At 43.8% G+C, this 12,377-nt stretch overlaps 1 protein-coding gene across 1 annotated transcript in view; it reads left to right on the top strand.

Moving 5' to 3' along the window:
* The first annotated feature begins 348 nt into the window (after positions 1-348).
* Positions 349-12,377, top strand: part of gle1 (GLE1 RNA export mediator) — a 54,603-nt gene continuing 42,574 nt past the window's right edge. The window contains exons 1-4 of the mRNA XM_078226223.1: positions 349-473; positions 1,920-2,132; positions 3,249-3,362; positions 7,523-7,671. Coding sequence (XP_078082349.1) covers positions 375-473; positions 1,920-2,132; positions 3,249-3,362; positions 7,523-7,671 — 575 coding nt within the window. The 5' untranslated portion in view covers positions 349-374. The remainder of the gene's footprint in view (positions 474-1,919; positions 2,133-3,248; positions 3,363-7,522; positions 7,672-12,377) is intronic.

Here is a 12,377-nt window from a genome sequence, read left to right as displayed (position 1 = left end):
CCGAACAGGCGCCGGAGTGTGGCGACTAGGGAGATTTTCACAGTAACTTCATTGCAGTGTTAATGTAAGCCTACTTGGGACACTAATAAATAAACTTAAACTGCCCTCTGAAATGGCTGAGTGAGGCACTGCCGTTCAAAGGCAATTAGGGACAGGCAACAAAGGCCCGGCGATGCTCACAGCCCCATGAAGTAATAAAGCTGCAGACTCTAGACAACAGGTGCCCCGATGATCCCCCCCCCCCCGGGCTGAGGCCTGCGCTGCCCGGTTTCCATGGTGACCGGGGCGGGGCAGGGGCGTGAACTGGAAGCGGTTTTGTGGCTCGGAGTTTCCGATTCCGGCGTTCGCAGAGGGGGGAGGGGCGGGAAGGGAAGATGCCGGCAGAGGATAAGCGCTGGGAGACTTTGGAGGCGCTGCGCAACTCGGAGAAGGGGCGGCTGCCGTACGACTCGAGATGGCTGGAGGAGGACGAGGTGAGTGCGGGCCTGGGCCCGGCGGCCTGAGTGACTCCCTCCCGGGAAAGAGCCTGTACCCGAGCCCCCGGCTCCAAGCCTCCCGCCTCCTGGGCCTCTGCTTCTCCCTCTCACAGACTGAGCGATAGGAGGATAAACAAACAGGGGCTGAGGGGGCAGAACCCCGGGTCAGACCGAGTGTTTGATGTCCTGGCTTTACAAATGTCTCCTCTTCATCTCCAATTTTCTTCCATTCAAATTTCCTCATTCATCCCCATCCCCTTTTCCCTCGAAGTTTCTCGTCGCCTTTGTTTTCCTTTAAGCGTGCCAAGTGTAGAATGCCAGCATTAGTCAGAATAACTGCAGGAAATAACATCACCAACACTGCACCTGCCCCTACTCCATTCCTTTGTCATTCCCAGCCGCAGTTCTAATGTCAGCCTATCTTCCATCCTCCAAAGCTCCTTTGTCTGGTACCTGATCCCTCACTAAGTCCCTGCTCACCCATTACCCCTGTCCTCACTAACCTACACTGTATGTTGGTTTCCCAATGCGTCCATTTATTTGTATCTCATCCCTCTATCTCTAACCTTTCAGCATCCCCCCCCCCCCCCCAATACTTTCTGTTCCATTGACTTTGGCATCTTGTCCAAACCATCCTTCCTTTATTCTTCCATCGGTGGCCCTGCCTTCAGCTTCCAAGGCCCCCAGTCTCTGGAAGCTCTTCCCTGAACACCTTCACATCTCTACCTATCCATCCCTCCTTAAAACCCATTAACAAGCCCCTCAGTTCAAGGGCAGCTAGGAATGGACAATAAATGTCCCACGAATGAATTTTTGAAAAACTGTTTTAATCAAGCTTTTGGTGACCCCTGCTGATAACTCCTCTGGGTCATTTTGCATTTCTGTCGTTAGGCAGTTCTCTGTGAAAATAATTGTTTAAATGCAAATTGTTGCCTTTTATAATCATTTAGATAGGAATGGAATGCCCAACCATAAACCCAATTCTTTCCAGTACTGTGAATATTTTCCAGAAAAGGAAAAAAATGGGGACATTGATTAAGATGCCAGGGTAATGTGAAATAGGGCAATAATATTTTTATAGCACTTTTCACAACCTCAGTACATCCCAAAGAGTTTCATAACCAATGAAGTACTTTGGAGTGTAGTCACTCATTTGATATGGAAACATCACGCAGTAACGTTGTGTATGGCCAGCTCCCACAAACAGCAATGAAGTAATCTGATTTTTCTGCTTTTGGTTGAGGGATAAATATTAGTTAGGGCAATGGGATGGAGGAGACAGTAATGGGAGAGAGGGCAAGATCAATTTTTAAGAGTAAGTTGTGGGGATTTACAATGATGGCATTCCTTAAAAGTGCTCGTACATTTGGGTAACTGTCTCCCCAGACTCTCTTTAGGCCAAGAACCTTAAATTTTGCTTCACTTTATTCTGTCTTCTTCCAGGATGTTTTGGAGCAATGCAGATCTTCTCCCAAGCTCTCTGTCAACTCAGCATGGGTACTGGACCACTTTTTCCAACCAGAGACTCAATCCAGCACCTCTGAGAACTTAACACCTCTGATCTATGGCCTCACTAGAGATGACCAGCTCCAGGAGACGCCCGTTTCTCCTCCGGTCCCAAGCACAGAAGAGGAAACGGATAATAATAATGTGCAGGTATTCACCTACTTAGCCCCTATACCACACTGACAGGGGTTCGTGTTGCTGGACCAGTAGCAATATCAGCTCAGTTGGTAGCATGTACTCCTTGAATCAAAAGGTTCTGGGTTTAAGTTTCACTCCATGACTTGAGCACAAAAGTCAAGGCTGACAGTCCAGTACAAAGGGGCACTGCACTGTTGGAAGTTTTTTTTGTCTTTTAGATAACATGTTAAACCAAGGCCCAATCTTCTTGCTCAAGTGGATGTAAAAGATCCTGTGGTGTTATTTAATGGAATAAAGGGGGCAGTAGCGACATGGAAATGGAGAATGGTGATTCATGGATGTTTTTTGGATTGAAGGAAGGTTTGGAGTGGAGCGTAGGGGTCAGCGTTGGGAACATTAATCTTTCTGATGTAAATGATGCAAACTTTGGTCGACAGGGCACAATTTCAAAATCTGAAGATGGTATGAAACTTGGGACCATTGTGAACAGTGAGGAGTGTGGTGTAGAACTTCCAAAGGACAGAGGTTGATGGACTGGGCAGACAAGTGTTAAATGAAATTTTAATACAAAGAAGTGTGAGGTGATTCATTTTGATAGGAAAAACACGGAAAGACTATGCAAAGTAAATGGTACAATTTCTAAAGGAGCAGAGGGACCTTTGTGTATATATGCATAAGTTATTGAAGATTGCAGGACAAGTTGTGAGAGTGATTAATTAAGGATATGGTACCCTAGGTTTTATTACTAGGAACATGGAGTACAAAAGCAACGAAACAACTGGTGGTAAAAAATCAAGCTTGAGAGATGTAGCAAATCCAGTAATAGAATTCAGGGCAGGAGCGCAAAATAGTAATATGGAAAATGAGGGTCAAAGAATGACAGGTAGAGACAGAGAGAAAAATCCAAAGAATACACCAACATTCAAGACTAGATGTTACAAAAGGACAAAACTAAAGGCTTTGCATCTGAATGCATTTGGCATATGTCTTGGCGTCATGTTTTGTTAGGTACCACTCCTGTGAAGCATCTTGGAATATTTTACTACATTAAAGGTGCTGTATAAATGGAGGCCATTGTTATTTTAGAGTTCTACTTTATACTTTTTAAATTTATTTTTCTGTTACTAGGAAGTAGTGCAAGAATTAAATCCAGAACACACACTCTTGCTGCTTTCACCTGAAGCCACCCAGATTGAAGGCTTTGTTAAAAAGTATGAGGAAGTCCACAGAATCAAGGGCCAGGTAAGAAGCTGAAAATAAAATAGTATGAGCGTTTTAACATGGTGGAGGCTTGGGAGGAATGGCATTTGATTTTCTATTCACACTGAGAATCCTGCTAGTACACAAACATCCTATTTTTGCAGGCATTTTACAACCTGTATGAGCATCAGACAAATAAATAGGAGCAGAAATAGCCCAAACAGCGCCTCAAGCTTGCTCTGCCATTCATTAGGATCTTTGATCTTCTGCCTCAATTCCACTTTTCCACCATATCCCTTGATTTTTAGATTTTTTTCTATTCATTCATGGAGTGTAGGTGTTGCTGGCTGGGCCAGTATTTATTGCCCATCCCTAATTGCCCTTGAGCTGAGTGGCTTGCTAAGCTATTTCAGAGGGCATTTAAGAGTCAACCACATTGCTGTCGACTTGGAGTCACATGTAGACCAGACCACATAAGAACAATAGATTTCCTGACAAGGATATTAGTGAACCAGATGGGTTTCCCGGAGTGACCAGAAATCATTTGATCTGTATCTTGAATCTGCTCGATGACTGAGCATCCACAGTTCTCCTGGGGAGGGACACTCAAAAATTCACAATCCTAATGAATCTTATCAGTTTAGTTTCTTGGGGGTCGTCAATCCACAGCAAGAAACAACCTCAGGAATAAAAGCAGAAATTGCTGGAAAAACATAGCAGGTCTGACAGCATCTGTGGAAAGAGAAGCAGAGTTAACGCTTCAAATCCAATATGGCTCTTCTTCAGATTCATTGTGCCTGTTGTGGTGAATCCTATTGCACCCTTGTTCTTGCTTTAAGGAGTCAACACCAGATAGTGCTTAAGGTAGATAGCTGGCTTCCTGCCATCCAATGGGCAGCTCGATGGCACAGTGGTTAGCACTGCTGCCTCACAGCACCAGTGACCCAGACTTGATTCTGGTCTCGGATCACTATCTATGTGGAGTTTGCACATTCTCCCTGTGTCTGTGTGGGTTTCCTCCGGCTGTTCCGGTTTCCTCCCACAGTCCAAAGATGGGCGGTTAGGTTAATTGGCCATGCTAAATGGACCCTAGTATCAGGGGACTGACAGGGTAAATATATGTGGGTTTATGGGGGTAGGGCCTAGGTGGGATTGTGGTCGATGCAGATGCGATGGGCTGAATGGCCTCCTCCACTGTAGGATTCTATGATTATCCCAAGATACAATGAGTTGCCCCACTGTTTTATTTAAATACAGAAAATTTTGCAAAGACTCAGCAGGTCCGGCAGCATTTGTAGAGAGAGAAACAATTTTAACATTTCAGATCTGTGACCTTTTGTCGGAACCCTGCTTCTCCCTTCACATATACCACCAGATGTGCTGTTTTTCCAGCATTTTAAGTTTTTATTTCAGATTTTCAGCATCTGCAGCCTTTTTACCTTTGTATTTGTCTGCCCTGATGTGGCCCCTTACTGTGAGATCTGCGGCCTCAGCAAACCTCCCAGATCTGTATAACTTGGTGATATGTCACATGCTGATTATTAGAAAAGACAAGGCATTTCTCGCGAACCTGTAATGTGAGGTGCCTTTGCTTAGCTCCCAATCATAGGAACATGAGGAGACTATTTAATTTCTCAAGCCTTTTAACTTGTCATTCAGTTTCACTGTGGCTAATGTTAGACCTAACTCCCTGTCCCTGCCATTGCCCTGTAAAACTTAGCAGCTTTGGTTACCAAAAATCTAGCAGTCTTCAATTTACATTTAACAATTATTTGAACATCAGTTACCATTTGCTGAAGAGAATTACAGAATGTTTACAGCACAGAAGAGCATCTTTCAGCCCGGTGGTTTGGCCTGTTGTGTCCGTGCTGACTGTCAAAGGAACAGTTCACGTAAGCCACTCACCCCTACTTCTCCCCGTAGCCCCATGCGTCCTTCCTTTTCTCAAATTTCTATCACCCTTTGAGTGTAGAACTAACTTTAAAAATTTAAAAAGGTCTGGCTCTAATGCTGAAGCTTTACCTTCCAACCCTAAACTACTTCAGCTGCTGTATATAGTTTAAAATAGGCCATTCGACTTAACTGTCATGTGTCCGTGTTTATGGTTTCACTTAAGCAGATGTGAAAACAAAGTCACTTAATTTGAAATTTGTTAAAGTTAGTTTGCTACCCTAGGCAGGTATAAAGTTTATTTATTAGTCACAAGTAAGGCTTACATTAACACTGCAATGAAGTTACTGTGAAATTCCCCTAGTCGCCACACTCCGGTGCCTGTTCGGGTCAATACACCTAACCAGCAAGTCTTTCAGACTGTGGGAGGAAACCAGAGCACCCGAAGGAAACCCACGCAGACATGGGGAGAATGTGCAAACTCCACACAGACAGTGACCCAAGCCAGGAATTGAACCTGGATTCCTGGCGCTGAGAGCCAGCAGTGCAAACCACTGTGCCGCCCTACTTGTGTCCTGTTGGTATGGTGTCCTCTTTGCCCACCCAAAATATCAGGCAGGTGATTAAATTGTTTAACTGTAATAATATGTCGGGGAACTGAGGTTCCTTTTTAATATGCTTGAAGATCCATTCAAACTGTCAGACAGGTAAAGATCCTTTACCTATTCATGCACTCCTCCCAGCATTTGTTGTTCCTCCCTAATTGCCAAGGTGAGCTGCCACAAATAACATTTGCAGTGCACCAGTGCCAAGGAATGACCATCTCCAACAAGAGAGAATCTAGCCATCTCCTCTCACCATTCAATGGCATGACCATCGCTGAATCTCCCACTACAAACATCCTGGGAGGGTTACTGTTGACCAAAAACTGACATGAACCAACTATACAAATACTATGCCCCCCCCCCCCCCCCCCACCCCAAAAAAAAGCTTATGCACATCTACAAGGCACAGGTCAAGAGTGTGATGGAATACTCTCCACTTGCCTTGATTAGCGCAGCTCCAACACCACTGAAGAAGCTCGACAGCATCCAGGACAAAGCAGCCTGCTTGACTGACACCCCATCCACCAGCCTCGACATTCACTCCCTCCACCACACGCACAGTGGCAGCAATGTGTACCACCAGGGCTCCTTCCAAACCCACAGCCTCTGCCATTTAGAAGGGGAAGGGTAGCAGATGCCTGGGAACACCACCACCTGAAAGATCCCCTCCAAGCCACACACTATCTGACTGGAAACTTTATCGTTGCTCCTTCACGGTTGCTGGATCAAAATTCTGGAACTCCTGTCCTGACAGCATGGTGGGCATACCTACAACACATGAACTGCAGAGGTAAGGCAACGGCTCACCACCACCACCACCTTGAGGGCAGTTAGGAATGGGCAATAAATGCTAGTCTAACCAGTGATGCCCTCATCCCATAAATGAATAAATACAAGCACCTACTGCAGTCTGTGTGGTGGCAATGATCTCGTCGTGCTGTTTGGGTGGGATTTCCAGAATTTTGATTGAAGGAATGGTGATACAGTTGCAAGTTAGGATGGTTTCTGACTTGGGATAGTTCTCGCAGATGGTACTATTCCCCTACACAGCTTCCATCCTTCTAGGTGGTAACGGCCGTGTGTGTGGAAGAAGCTGTCGAAGGATCCTTGGCAGGTTGCTGCTGTACATCTTGTAGGTGGTGCTCATTTTCTCAGCTTATGTAACATGTACTCTAACAATGTCAAGTGCAACCACAGGATCAAATGGGACTGAATTGTTAATGGCATAATAAAATTTAGCTCCATTACGCAAAATAAATACCGACTCAAGAACAGCTTCTTCTCTGCTGCTATCAAACTTTTGAATGGACCTACCTCGCATTAAGTTGATCTTTCTCTACGCCCTAGCTATGACTGTAACACTACATTCTGCACTCTGTAGTTTCCTCCTTTATGAAAGCTATGCTTTGTATAGCGCACAAGAAACAATACTTTTCGCTGTATACTAATACATCAAATATTTACTGACATTGTTCAAATTTCAGATTAGAATATACATCATGAAATTACTGATTAATTTGCTTTCAGCTATTGATTGAGGGATGATTATCAGTGGTTTGTGGATTCTTGCTGTGTATTTGACTGTTGCATTGTCTGAGTAACTAATATCAGAGACTGCACTCCAAAAGTAATTCATTTACCTTGAAGCATGTTTCCAGGGATGTGTCCAGTTGTCACATCAATGCTTCTTTCTGGCTTTCTCTCCAGGCTGAACTGAAGCATCGCCGGGAACTGCAGCAGAAAGCTGCTCAGAGTTTCTCCAACACAGCGGCTGAACTATTGAAACGATTCGAAGAGTCCCTGGAGCTCCGGCAACGGCAGGAATATGAGGAAATGCGTGACATGATGGAGAAAGGGTAGGAACTGTGTGAGAAGGCTCAAGGAATGGACGTGATGGAGATTTTTGTCCATGTTTTCTCTTGTGCTTTGTAGTTAAATAACAGAAAACAGCCTCCATTATTAGTCAACATCAAGAATTGGTTATAGATGATCTAGAGTAATTGTAATATAACTAAGACTGAAATATTTAAACAGCTTCTGCTTCATATTTATGCTGTTTCCTACACAAACTGTGGCGACACTTCAAAAGTACTTAATTGGCTTTGAAGTATTTTAATAGTCCTAAGTTGATGTAAAATACTATAGAACTACAAGTTTCCTTTTTATGTGTGTCTTGGAACCATAAAAATATTTCAATGCACACATTGTTTAAACGGAGTTCTTTTTGTATACAAGATAAAAACATGAATGTTGGCTAGAAGAGGAACAGTTGGAATATAATTGCAGCGACAATTTCCTTTGGAAATGCTTTCACTCTGGTACAATGATCAATTTGGTATTCAAGATATAGTTGGTCTGATCTCTGAATGCTATTGAGGACATTTAGAATAGCTGATAGCCCTGAGTTCAACTTTCACTTCTGAAGTCATAATTATCCCGTTTATTTGTTATAAAAAGGAAAAATAAGTCTGAATAAATCACAGAATTTCCCTTCCCAATTGCTTCTCAGCTGGTTGTTTAGTGATTTTCTAATTATTCCAAGTGATTCACAACTCCACCTCCTCATTTGCCAAAGCATTTCCTCCATCTACAAGGCATAAGTCAGGAGTAAGAAGTCTCTCAACACCAGGTTAAAGTGCAACAGGTTTATTTGGAATCACGAGCTTTCGAAGTGTCGCTCCTTCTTCAGGTGAGTGGAGAGGTAGGTTCCACTAACACGGCATATATAGACAAAGTCACAGTTGCAAGATAATGGTTGGGATGCAAGTCTTTTCAAGTAATCAAGTCTTTACAGGTACAGACAGTGAGAGTGGAGAGAAGGATAATCACAGGTTAAAGACGTGTGAATTGTCTCAAGCCAGGACAGTCGTCATGATAGCCAAGTTCTGCATGCATGAGGACAGCCTCTACCGGGATCTTGGTTCATGTCACACTAAATGTAACCCCACCATTTGGCCCGGGTTTGCAAAATTCTACTAACTGTCCTGGCTTGAGACAATTCACACCTCTTTAACCTGTGATTGTCTCTCTCTCCACTCGCACTGTCTGTACCTGTAAAGACTTGATTACCTAAAAAGACTGCATTCCAACCATTATCTTGCAATTGTCTTTGTCTATATATGGCTGTGTTTGTGAAACCTACCTCTCCACTCACCTGATGAAGGAGCAGCGCTCTGAAAGCTCGTAATTCCAAATAAACCTGCTGAACTTTAACCTGGTGTTGTGGAACTACTTAGTGTGCCCACCCCAATCCAATGCCGGCATCTCCACATAAGTCAGGAGTGTGATGGAAGACACTCCGCTTTCCTAGATAAGTGCAGCTTCACCAACACTCAAAATTCAACACCATCTGGAACAAAGCAACCTGCTTGTTTGGCATTCACCTGCGTAAACATTTTTATTCATTCAGGGGATGTGGTATCACTGTCTGAGACAATATTTATTGCCTATCCCTAATTGCCCTTGAACTGAGTGGTTTGCTAGGCCTGTTCAGGGGGCATTTAATAGTCAACCGCATTGCTGAGAACCTGAAGGACATGTAAGCCAGACCAGGCAAGAATGGCAGATTTCCTTCCCTGAAGGACCAGGTGGGTTTTTTTACCACAATTGACTGGTTTCATGGTCATCATTAGACTTTTAATTCCAGATTTTTATTGCATTCAGGTTTCACCATCTGCTGTGGCGGGATTTGAACCTAGGTCCCCAGAGCATACCCTCGGTCTCTCGATTACTTGTCTGTGATAATACCACCTTGCCACCACTTTCACCACAGGTCCGCAGTGGATACCATCTACCAGATGTGCTGCAGCAACTTGCTAGGGCCCCTTCAACAGCACCAATCAAGCCTACGATCTCTATCACCTTGAAGGACGGTGGTGGCAGGTGTACATAGGAGCACTGACACTTGCAGGCTCTTCTCCAAGTCGCACGACATCCTGCTTGGAAATATATCACCTTTCCTTCACTGTCATGAGGTCAAAATCCTGGAACTCCCTAGCCAACAGAACTGTGGGTGTACCTATAACGATGGTCTCCAACCTTTTTAAGCACAAGATCTACTCTTATAAATTTGACTTTACTAAAACCCCCAAAACGTACTTATGCATAACACTCTCACCTATTCTTTGTGACACCTGTGCTTGCACACTTGCTGTGAATGCTATGAGGTCTGGGTCGTAGTTTGAGATGGCCAGTCTCGTACAGTCCATTAGATGGGCATCTGTGAGACGAGTGTGATACTTGGACTTGATGAGAAAAAGCCACCTCACAGAGGTATGTGGAACCAAAGGCCTTCACCTTGAGTGCTGACAATGTCAGAAGAGGGTATTTCTCTCTCTTTACAGCTCCTCAAAAATCTTTGTCCCTTGACCTAGCTTTTAGCTCCGTCGTTTTGCATGGTGATTATTTCCATGTCAAGTCCACTGCTTTGTTCAAGCTCCTGCTGAAATCTTGCTGTCATTCCTCTACTTGAAGAAAAGGATTTGAAACAAACAGTGATTTGTTCCCACAGTGGTTAGCACTGCTACCTCAGTGCCAAGGACCTAGGTTTGATTCCTGGCTTGGGCCACTGTGTGGAGTCTGCATGATCTTCCCGTGTCTGCATGGGTTTCCTTCGGGTGTTCCAGTTTCTTCCCATGGTCCGAAAGAAGTGCTGGTTAGGTGCATTGGCCGTGCTAAGTTGTCCCTCAATGTACCTGAACAGGCGCCAAAGATTTTCACAATAACTTCATTGCAGTGTTAATGTAAACCTACTTGTGATACTAATGAATAAACCTTGAACTTTATCTTGTCTAACTCCTGAAATCATCTGTTATTGCTGTTTGTTATCTATGTCAACGATTTGGATGAGAATGTACAAGGCATGATCAGTAAGTTTGCAGATGATAAAATAGGTGGTATTGTAGACAGTGAGGAAGGTTATCAAAAACTGCAGCAGGATCTTGATCAGCTGGGGAAGTGGGCTGAGAAATGGCAAATGGAGTTTAATACAGATAAGTTTGAGGTGTTGCATTTTGGAAAGTCAAATCAAGGTAGGACTTTCATGGTGAATGGTAGGACCTTAGGGAGTATGGTGGACCTTAGAGTTCAGATGCATGGTTCTCTAAAGGTAGAGTCACAGATAAATAGGGCAGGGAAGAAGGCTTTTGGTATGCTGGCCTTCAGTCAGGGCATTGAGTATAGAAGTTGGGAAGTTATGTTGCAGTTGTACAGGACGTTGGTGAGGTTGCAAAGTGCAACGAATCCTGCATTGACAGCCAGTGTTGATGGTGCATCATCTGTTGTGATTGAAACCAGTTTTTTGATCAGAATGTTTTTCTCAGTCACATTCCTTTCAAATTTGTTGTAGATTTCCTCGCCTCTAGTCGTCTCTTTGAGTGGCAAAAGAGTGAGGAGGTCCTCTGTTGCATCTTTGTTTTCGCTAACATGGCATTCAATCAGCTGGGCCGTAACCATCATATCTACTGACTCATCAAACTGCAGTGAGAAACATTCACAGCTTAAACATCGCTTGAGCCAGAGCCAGGGTCAGATTAGCTGAAGCAGTTAAAGGCAGTTAGATCAACAGTTAGTTCTTAACTCTGCCAGCTTCAGATATGTCTTAAGAGAACTCACCATTCAACCAGCGAAAAGTACCCAATCGGATAGCGCTTACAGACAGCGGACAACTACAGAAGAACCTCCAAATCTTTTCCAAGCCACCAGACCTGGTTGTATCTAGTTTTTTTGAGACTGACTAAGATTCTGTTATTACTGTTTTGGTACTAAATGATCCTTATCTTTATTTGAACAGCATTTCAGTCAAACCATCCTTTAATTAAAATTGTAACTGGTTTAGTTAAAGTTCCCGGTTGGTTGAATAAAATCAGTTGCTAATTATTCACTTAAAGCCACCTTTAGGAAGGAGCACTGTGTACAGTTCTGGCCACCCTATCGTAGAAAGGATATTATTAAACTAGAAAGAATGCAGGAAAGATATACTAGGATGCTACCGGGATTTGATGGATTGAGATATAAGGAGAGGCTGGATAGACTGGGACTTTTTTCTCTGGAGCGTAGGAGGTTGAGGGGTGATCTTATAGAGGTCTATAAAATAATGGGGGGGCACAGATCAGCTAGATAGTCAATATCTTTTCCCAAAGGTAGGGGAGTCTAAAACTAGAGGGCATAGGTTTAAGGTGAGAGTGGAGAAATACAAAAGTGTCCAGAGGGGCAATTTTTTTCACGCACAGGGTGGTGAGTGTCTGGAAGAAGCTGCCAGAGGTAGTAGTAGAGGCGGGTACAATTTTGTCTTTTAAAAAGTGTTTAGACAGTACATGGGTAAGATAGGTATAGAGGGATATGGGCCAATGCGGGCAATTGGGACTAGCTTAGTGGTTTAAAAAAAAGGCCGGCATGGACAAGCTGGGCCGAAGGGCCTGTTTCCATGCTGTAAACCTCTATGACTATGACAGGTCCTGGTGTATTTGTTGAGACACATCCTTAGACAACAATTCCACCTTCTAGCTACTGTTGAAGCACCAAGCGCAAAGCTCTTGAGGAAGTCATAATTTCATCTTTGTTT

This window comes from Mustelus asterias, chromosome 13 (assembly GCF_964213995.1).
Source record: "Mustelus asterias chromosome 13, sMusAst1.hap1.1, whole genome shotgun sequence".
In the NCBI taxonomy this organism is placed as follows: domain Eukaryota; kingdom Metazoa; phylum Chordata; class Chondrichthyes; order Carcharhiniformes; family Triakidae; genus Mustelus; species Mustelus asterias.
This window is presented reverse-complemented; position numbering and strand designations above follow the sequence as displayed.